This window comes from Arachis duranensis, chromosome 4 (assembly GCF_000817695.3).
Source record: "Arachis duranensis cultivar V14167 chromosome 4, aradu.V14167.gnm2.J7QH, whole genome shotgun sequence".
Lineage (NCBI taxonomy): Eukaryota > Viridiplantae > Streptophyta > Magnoliopsida > Fabales > Fabaceae > Arachis > Arachis duranensis.
In genome coordinates, this window is record NC_029775.3 from 31,852,422 (window position 1) to 31,862,993 (window position 10,572).

The window sequence follows — 10,572 nt, forward strand, 5'->3', positions numbered from 1 at the left end:
AAGAGAGACGCCGAGATCACATTGAAAAGGAGAGAGTGATCTTCATTTATCTAAAATGAGAAAGGAAGAGTTAAATTGTGGCATGCATGTTGAGATAGTTTGAGAAAAGGTTTAGAACACGTGTAGTATATTCCCACCGGGAAAGTAACTTCATTTGTGAATTGGTTGTTAAAAGACCACTACCAAAAAAAAAAAAAATCAATCAGAAAAGAATGAGCTCAAGAGATAGTAAACAAGGTGGGTTATCTTATATGGGAGATTTAGATAGTTAAAAAGTAAAAACTAAACAACTAATATTTCAAGTAAAGAACCAAATCCACAGTTAACTATCATCAAAACAAACTTTCTTAAAACTAATTTCAACAAAATAAGAGTAAACTATTAGAATAGTATCTAAAAGTTCATAATAATGACAAAAATAATTTTAAAAGATATTACGATAAATAAGTTTTTGAGATATTTAAAAATGCGACAAAAAATAGATATTAAATATATATTTTAGAAAAAGACTTTATAGATAATATTTTAATGTAATTTTTTATAAACATCATTAAAAAAATTATCTTTAAATTTTGACAATTTTATGTAAAGTGAATTTAAAAAAAATTATCGTGAATGATTAAATTTTTTTGAAAAATAATAAAAAATTTAGAAATTAAATTTTGCTCCAAATAATTTTTTAGACTTTCTAAATATTTATTAAAATATTTTCACAAAAATTCGGATCAAATTAATAAATCACTTACTAAATACAAAATTTTTTATCACTTACAAAAGATATAATATTTATTGCTTATTTTTGTCACATTTTCAAATAATTCAAAAACCGTTTTGTTAAAAACATGTTTAGAGACATTTTTTGTTAGCGTCTAAATCGGGTACTAATTCAATAGTTAACTCACAAAATAATTAAACAAAAATTAAAAATTTAAATAAGAAGGAATCACAAATTTGGTGGTCGGAGATAGGGTTAAAAGTGAGTCGAGTTGAGTCGAGTTAGACTAAGCTCAAACTCGACTCACCAAAATTGAGTTTGGCTCACGGTTCGACTCATTAATAATCGAGCCTATTTTTTAAGCTCAAACTCGGCTAACCGAAAGCTCACGAGCTGCCTCAAGCTCACGAGTTGGCTCAAATAATAGAAACATAAATACAAAATCTATAATTTTATATCAATAAATTATTACTTATATATTTTAAAAAATATTTAAAAAGAACAATTTTATATATTGTTTATCTATCAATAAATATAAATTTTTTATTTATGTCCTACACCAAAACTCAAACTCAGTTCATTTAATTTATGAGCTCAATTTCATGCTCAAACTTGGCTCACCAGCTCACGAGCTTAGCTTATCGAGCTATTAACGAATCGAGTTCGAGTTGGCTTGACTCACTTTCAACACTAGTCAAAGATAGCAAAAAAAAAAGAATTATGGTGGAAGTATTGGCAATCGAAAAATCACTTATTCTAATAAAGAATTTAGAATTACGAAAATTATTGATTGAATTGTTCAAAAGTTCGATCAAGAATCATAGCCACCAATACTGGTCAAGTGTATATGTTGGTTGCCATGACATATAATTGGTTTTCGACGAAGTTTCACGCTAGATGGACGAGGAAGAAGAACATAGTCAGTGTCAAAACTAGCCTATTCATCAAGTTGGGGAGAATCTTTTGTGTTGTGTATGGGCTTAAGCCCTGCAAATTACTTTATATTCCAATCGGCTCAAATTTTTAATTTGTTGAAAAATATCTCCAAAATTATTATGATAAAAATACCTACAATTTTTTTTTTAAATGCGACAAAAGTATTTAGCCGTTAAATATATATTTCAAAAAATTGTAATATTAAATTTTGATACAATTTTACAAAATAAAATAAAATAAAATAAAATAAAATAAAAAAGATATTTTTATTCTTAAAGTTTGATAGTTTTACACTAAATAGATATGTTTTGCATTTTTATGTAAATGATTAAAAATATTTAAAAAAATCAAAAGATCAAATTTTGGCTATTTTTTTATGTAATTTTTAAATATATATTTAAATATTTTTACAAAATTTTGTATCAAATGCACAAATGACTTACTAAATATAAAATTATTTGTCATTTAAATATTTTAGTATTATTGTTGTATTTTAAAATATTTCAAAAGTATTTTTATCATTAATAAATTTAGAAGATACTTCTATTAGTGTGTTGATAATTAAAAATCACTTTTGGTAATTTACCCTAAAGTGAAATAAATATTCATACAAAAAGAAAATTAAAAAATATAAAAGAATTCAACATACGGTTGAGTTTTTTTTAATATTGCAGGGGGTGAGTGATTTTTTTTTCATTATTTTTCTATGCGTGATTTACACAATACTATGAAAAAAAGCTTTAATATGTTGGAACACACAAAATGGCACCGCCGTGTTGTAGCGTCTAAAATTTTTTAATCATTTAAAATCAAAATGGGAGCACTGTTTTATAATTAAATAATTATTTTAAAATTTTACAATTAGAAAATGGTAACACCGTTTTGTGAATGTCTTTTTTTTTAATAAAAAATAGAAAATGATAGTGATGTTTTGCCTGTTATACGAATTTAAAAGTTAAAATTGGTTAAAACAATATTGACATTTTGTACTGACACGAATAAAAAAAATATAAAATTAACTATAAAAAGAATTCTAGTGTTATGCTGAAAATACATTGTGGAGAGAGTAGAAGTGAATAACACAAAATTATTCTTCGTTTTAGATTTTGAAAATTATTTAGTAGTTTATTCTATATATGTTGAGTGAAAAAATTTGTGGCTAAATGTATCGAGTGTATTAAATGGAGGGTTATATTAGTTTAAAAATATATTACAATAGTTAAATTTTACATGATACATATGAGGGCATAAATTTTTTATGTGAGAAATTATGTCTTATTGTTGTTCCTCTTTTGATACGAAGAATTTAGAGTGTACTTTTTCAAAGTGTAAATCATCAAGTGCTAGTGAGAGTAAAATATTTTGGACATGCAGTATGCAAGGAATGCTTTCGACCTACCATCAAATTAGAGCAGAAGCCTCTCTTATCGAGTTATATGTGAACTCGAGAAAATTAAATATGCTGATTTTTCAGAACCCAACATAAAGTGGATGGGTTATAATACTAAAAGCGATAAATTTGAAGGTAATTATCAAATTGTTAGTCCAACTGAAGATGTGAAAGAAGATGATATATTGATTGAGAGAGATGTGACAAATGTTATTGACACACTAGGGGTCAATATCCATTTAAATAGCTATTATTTATGCATACCTTGAATCTTTATGCCATATATTGTGGTAGGTTTGGATACGGTGGATATGCATATAGTTGTGGATATTGTGGTTGTTCTTGTCGAGGCCGAGATGGTTGTTCTTATTGAGGTGGTTGCTCTCACTATGGTTGTTACTTTTGCTCAGCATGCTTAGATAGTCGTAGGTGATCACTGAATTTACCAACGTACTAGTTCATGTACTGGTCGGATAGTTGATAGTTGTCGACATGTGCATTTGTTAATACACACGCTAGACTATTTAACCATTGTAACATCTATTTTTCGTGCTCTACGTCCTAATTCTTGTTTTTGGATCCGTCAGCACTTAATGTGATAAAAATTGCGGTAGTTTCATATCTAATATATGAGACAGATTAGATTGTTAAAATAATAAGGAAAATAGTATTCAGATGCGCGCATAAAGTTTATAAATTGTGATTATCTTAAGAAAGAATATATGTATAGTCCAAGTGGGAGATTGTTAGCAAATTATTTAATTTTCTAATTTATTTGTGGGTAATACATATATTAATTACAATCACAAATGATACTATTTTAAATTAAATGACTTATATAAAGATAATCTCATTTATTGTTATAAATGCTAAATTGAATAAGTCATAGTTACCTTTGAATTAGAATTAAATGAGAATAAAATCAGATATTATCTTTTGGACTTTAGATAATTATTTTTTGGATTTTAGATATATTATCTTTTAAAATTTAAATATTATTTTTTATTTGAGTTTTAGAATTTAATGGGTGCCATCTCAAATATAAATAGTGCCTTCATATTTCGATCCTTAATATATCAAAGCTGCATCAATAATTCTTTTTCTATCAGAAAAATTACAATTCAGTCACCTAAAAACACAAAAAGTTTTTGGTTGAAAAAAATCGAAAAAATACAAATTGAGATTCTTCCAATTATAATTTATATCTGCATTTAAATATTTTTTTAATAATTTAATATAAATAATTTTTGGGTTAAGAAATTTTAAAAAAATTCCAATACGAAGTTTTTTTTTTTGGTCGGTAATACGAAGTTGGTCAAATTCATTGGTGGGGGGCTGCATCAGACGTGCCATTTCAAGGGCGCCTCTGTAAAGTGGAGTTGAAATCTATTTGATGGGCGGTTCATGTGAAATAGACCCTTTGTATTTTGGCACAACTTTAAATTTATGGGCATTTTGGAAAATAAATTTTCTGAGTGTTTATTTAATTAGAAGAGCCCAGTACAGTCTCCAATACATTTGCAACTCTCATTTCTGAGAAGGCCTCAGAGACTTTGGGCCTGGCCCAACTTGTCTGCTTATAGCAACGGTACCTTTAGTTGCCGCGTTCTCCCAGAAAACCAAAAGAGGGAAAGAATTGCCGCGTTTTTTCCTATTGCACTTCTTTGATTACTTTGACCTCCATCATACATCCAAGGGTTACGAAATTAATTTGTCATTTACTTTGACCTCATTGTAATTGTAGTAACCGGTTGTAAATGACAAGAGAAAGTCAATCAATGAAGACTAAAAATAAATAAGAAAATATTAGATAAATAATAACTATTTTAAACAATATAAATAATTATTAATTAAATAAAAATATATTATATTTTTAAATTATTTATTTAAATTTTAATATTAAAATAATCATTAATAATAAAATAAATATTTAATATATTTATTATTCACATTATTTAATATTTTTATTATCTATTTATATTTTTTTAAATAATAAATTAATCAATTAAGAAAGAAAAGATGGGAAAGTTTGAATCGCAGGAACGTGATGGTGTCGGTTTGAGATGGAGAAGGGAGGACTGAGGAGTGGTGACAACTGACAAAGTGGTCATCCCTCATTTTCCATTCGCTCCCCCACTCATTGCTGAAAAGTGAAAACCTCCTTCAATAAGTCCGTCATTTCCTCGCTCTTTCACTCTAACACCTCTAGTTCACATCGAACCTTCTGGAATTTTCTTCCATGTCACTCTCACGGGGACATTCCCGTCATTTCCCCTGCACTATATACCGACTCTCATTTCCACGATCCAAACCGAGTAGTGAGAGTGTAGGTTGAACTTTGGACGTTGCTTAGTTTTGTTTTATAAACTTTTATTGTTTTAAGTGTTTTCATTTCGCTCCCCATTTCTCCAATTTGAACACCACCACAACATGGACAGAGGCGGTTATAATCAGAGACGTGGTGGTGGTAACGCCAGAGGCAACGGAAGAGGAGGCCGCATGAGAGGAAGAGCAAGAGGAAGAAACTTTTCCCAACCCCCACGGCAACCGGCTGACAGTGGCGTAGGAAGAGGCACCGCCGGCAGAGGATTTTATCCGCAGCCACCACCACCACAGTGGCAGCCAAGGCAGCAGAACACCATCTCCGGGGGCACATCAACCGCAACCGGCAGCGGAACCGCACCTCCAAGTCTCGTTTCCCCTCCGTCAAACCCTCCTCCTCCCACTCAAAAAGGTGATTTTAGTAAATAATTTTAAAATAATTTAATCTACATTCATCTTCAAGTAACCAAGTTATGTTGGTATTATATGCAGTTGTTCCGGTTGCCGGAATGGGAACGATTGGAACGTCTTCAGACTCCAATGAAACGATCTCACCCATTCAGAGGCCCGACGCCGGTGGCACGGTGGCGGTTAGGATCAAGACTCTTCAGGTGAACCATTTTCCAGTGAAATTCAACCCAGAGAGCAGGATCATGCACTACAATGTCGATGTGAGTCCCCAATCGCCGCCACAACCAGGCCGTCCACCGAGGAGGATATCAAAGACCGAACTGTCATTGATCCGTGACAAGTTGTTCCTTGACCATCCGGAGCTGCCGCTAGAGATGACTGCCTACGATGGTGAGAAGAACATTTTTAGCAAGGTTAGTTTGCCCGAAGAGGCTTTTGTGGTGGAAGTGTCCAAGGGAGAGGACGAGAGGCCCACAGGATTCAACGTGACGTTGACTCTAGTCAACATTCTTGAGATGAGTAGGTTGGAGGATTACATCAGAGGCAGGGCATTGTCAATCCCCAGAGTGATCTTGCAGGGTGTGGATGTGGTCTTCAAGGAGAATCCAACAAAATGTACTGTTCCGGTTGGTCGCTGCTTCTACCCAATGAACCCGAAATTTAGAGAGACGAATCTTCAGCCTGGTGTGATTGCTGTTGGAGGGTTTCAGCATAGTCTCAAACCAACCCGTCAAGGACTGTCATTGTGCTTGGATTATTCGGTTTTGTCTTTCAAGAAAAAAATGCCAGTGCTGGATTTCCTTCATCAACAGATTACCGGTTTCAATTTGCGCGAATTCGGAAGGTACAGAAAACATGTTGAAAATGTGCTAATTGGTTTGAAGGTTCATGTCACCCACCGGAGGACCAAACAGAAGTAACCCCACTGGGCAGCTTAACCTTGTTGGCTACTTCCACGATAGGTATCAGATTGATATCAGGTACAAGGACATCCCTGCATTGGATTTTGGAGGTAACAAGACCAACTATGTGCCAATGGAACTTTGTGTCTTGGTTGAGGGTCAGAGGTATCCCAAAGAGTATTTGAGTAAGGATGCTGCGAAGAATTTGAAAGATATGTGCCTGCCTCCACCGAGAGTGAGGCAAGCTGCAATACAGGATATGGTGAATTCAAGATGTGGACCCTGTGGGTAAGTGGACTATGATTTCATGATTATGCTGTTTGTTGAAACTTGAATTGTTTGGTTTACATAATTTAACCTCTTGTTGATTTTAAGTATCGAGTGACAATGCTGCATTGTATTTGTAACCATTAGCATGTCTTTAATAGCTTTAAGCCTTAACTTCACTGGTACAAGGGTTTGCTTTTGTGAGATTCTTAGGGAGATGATAATGCGTTTTGATTTGCATGCTGAAAATGAAAGTGCCATCAAACTATTTTTTTGGGTTGAATTATCAATTTTGAAAAGTCCATGCATAATGGACTGTAATCTCGCTTTGTCTGTTAATTATATATTAAAACTTGTGCTTCTATAATTTTTTTTTATGCATGATCAATATTATCTTGCTAGATATGAGTTGAATGGTATAGAAAATGCACATATCCTTTGAGACTTTTCACTATTCTTTATGTGATTATTAGTTCAGGTTCCATTCAGTGGTCTAGGATCCATGGGATGACTACTTACCTGCTTTCATTTTCATATTCATAAATACTTGCTTAGTTTTGTTGATATAAATATCGAATCTTACTGTTGATATAATGGGTGTTTTGCTCTTCATTTACTACTGTCTTCCTTCTTGCTATGCATTCTTCAAGAAGTTGGATTCTTAAAGAACCTGTGCTTTTTGCTTTTATAAAGTCAAATTAACTTAATATGAGGGGACCTCTTGAAGGACTGCTATAACTTAAAACAAATGCTTACATTCCAAAATGTCATGCTATCTTTAATATATCTTTATGATTGTCGCTTTATTTTCCCAATTTACCGGGCACAAACAACTAATAAAATCTTATTTCACAGGGGTGGTATCGTTGAAAATTTTGAAATGAATGTCAGCAATGCTATGACAACAGTGACTGGCCGTGTACTTGGACCCCCAAAACTGAAGCTTAGCGATCCAAGTGGCAGGACTATCCAGATGGCATTGACTCCAGAGAAGTGCCAATGGAATTTAGTTGAGAAGTCAATGTTTGAAGGTAAGTCAGTTGAGTGTTGGGGCATTCTTGATTTCACCTTCCGCAGTAAATGTATCTTTAGCGGTCAAAGATTCATTTCTAAGCTTATTGAGAAGTACGATAAATTTGGCATCATCATGAAGGAGCCAGTTTGGATAGAAAAAACAGACATGTTGAAACTTGGCAACTATAATCAGCTTTCTGACTTACTTGAAAAGATTAATGATGAGGTTTTCAGAAAATGTAGATGCCGGCTGCAATTTCTTCTGTGTGTAATGGCCTACAAAGATCCAGGTTACAAGTGCCTCAAGTGGATTGCTGAGACCAAGGTCGGCATTGTGACACAGTGCTGCTTGTCGGGTAATACTAATTCTGCAAAAGATCAATATCTTACTAATCTTGCTCTCAAGATCAATGCGAAAATTGGAGGCAGCAATGTGGAGCTTATTAATAGGCTTCCTCACTTTGAGGGCGATGGTCATGTTATGTTTATCGGGGCTGATGTAAATCATCCGGCTTCCAGAGATGCAAATAGTCCATCAATGGCTGCTGTGGTTGCCACTGTTAATTGGCCGGCTGCAAACCGCTATGCTGCTCGAGTTTGCGCTCAAGAGCATCGAACTGAGAAGATTTTGAACTTTGGAGAAGTTTGCCTTGAGCTTGTTTCATGTTATGAAAGGCTGAATGGAGCCAAGCCTGAAAAGATTGTTATCTTCCGTGATGGGGTCAGTGAAAGTCAATTTCAGATGGTTCTTGGTGAAGAGCTTCAGGATTTGAAGAGGACCTTTGAACGTGCAAATTACTCCCCAACCATTACTCTTATTGTGGCACAAAAGCGACACCAGACTCGACTCTTCCCTTCTCCTCCTGATAATGAGACGACGTCTGCTACTCGCGGCAATGTGTTGCCTGGAACAGTAGTGGATACAGTCATCATCCACCCCTTTGAGTTTGACTTTTATCTGGTTAGTCACCATGGAAGCCTGGGAACAAGCAAGCCCACTCATTACCATGTCTTGTGGGATGAGCACGATTTCACGTCAGATAAACTCCAGGAACTGATATATGACATGTGCTTTACGTTTGCGCGGTGCACGAAACCTGTGTCTTTAGTCCCTCCGGTGTACTATGCTGACCTTGCTGCATACAGAGGACGACAATACTATGAAGCAAAGATTGGGATGCAATCTCCGTATTCAGCTACATCTTCTTCATCATCACCTTTGGCTTCTTCATCCGTTTCTTCAGCTACTTCAAATTCGAATGATATGGACTTCTACAAGCTGCATTCTGATCTGGAAAATATAATGTTCTTCATCTAAAGGGTCTTTATAATGTTATCTAAAGAGTCTTCATTCCCTACAACAATGCACAGAGGAATCTCATTGTCAGTTAGATCAACATTTAGATTTACAGTTACAATGTTTTCATGTCAGATATATGGCAATCTGAGAGGAGGAAAATATTTGGAGATGATAAAAATACTTATTTAGTTAACAAAATAATGGGTATAGACACTAATGTCAAGTTTAGTTTTCGCTTAATGATTGTCTCTGTATTAAGTTTTCACGGCATGATCTTATACTAACTCTGCCTATGTTACACTTGCGGTACATAGCCGGTTCCAAGTCCGGATAAAGGAGGAGGGTTGTGTTAGGTCTTCGGCAACCAACGTAAAAATATAGCCGAACCTCCCATGACATGAATCAAAGACATTATTGCGCTAAAGCTAGGTCGTTACCCGGAAGTAACGCGCCGTATGGCTCGAGTACGGTGTCAAAGCAAGAGCCGCTGCATCGGTGCCCGGATATAGTGTTAAATGAGCAAGGGTTCTCGCGTTTTCGTGAACGGACGAGGGTAAATAAGCTAGTTCACAAAGGAAAAGGTAAAGGTCGAAGCGACAAAAGGTTGAGATTTGGGACATGGAACATAGGCACTCTAACAGGAAAGTCCATGGAGGTGGTGGACACCATGACAAGGAGGAAGATTAACATTATGTGCCTACAAGAAACGAAATGGGTTGGTGCAAAGGCTAGGGAGTTAGATTCTTCTGGTTTCAAACTTTGGTATACAGGAAAGGTGAAGAATAGGAATGGAGTTGGAATAATTGTGGATAAGCAGTGGAAGAAGGACGTAGTTGATGTCAAGAGGGTGGGAGATCGGATCATCTCTATCAAACTTGTGGTGGAGGGAGGTGCTTTTCATGTGATTAGCGCCTATGCACCGCAAGTGGGTTCGGACGAACAACACAAGATAAGATTTTGGGAGGATCTAGAGAGTTTGGTTCAAGGCATACCTTTAGGAGATAAGATTTTCTTAGGAGGAGATTTAAATGGCCATGTTAGGAGAGAAGAGACTAGATATGGGAGTATTCACAGAGGCCATGATTTCGGGGTGATCAATGTCGAGGGTAAAACTATTTTGGACTTTTCCTCAACTTTTGATCTTCTCATCACAAATACATGTTTTAAAAAGAGAGACGAACATCTTATAACCTATAAGAATGGCATGACAAGCTCTCAAATCGACTTCTTCTTGTTGAGGAGAGTCGACCGGAAATTTTGCATTAACTGTAAAATTATCCCGGGAGAGAGTTTGACAACACAACATAGGGTGCTC

General features: G+C 34.8%; 1 protein-coding gene across 1 annotated transcript; it reads left to right on the forward strand.

Moving 5' to 3' along the window:
- Positions 1-5,099: 5,099 nt before the first annotated feature.
- Positions 5,100-9,553, forward strand: LOC107483993 (protein argonaute 2-like). The gene is given in 4 exon segments (XM_016104601.3): positions 5,100-5,775; positions 5,856-6,690; positions 6,692-6,964; positions 7,799-9,553. Coding segments are annotated over 4 exon segments (2,889 nt in total). The 5' UTR covers positions 5,100-5,471; the 3' UTR covers positions 9,276-9,553.
- Positions 9,554-10,572: the final 1,019 nt, after the last annotated feature.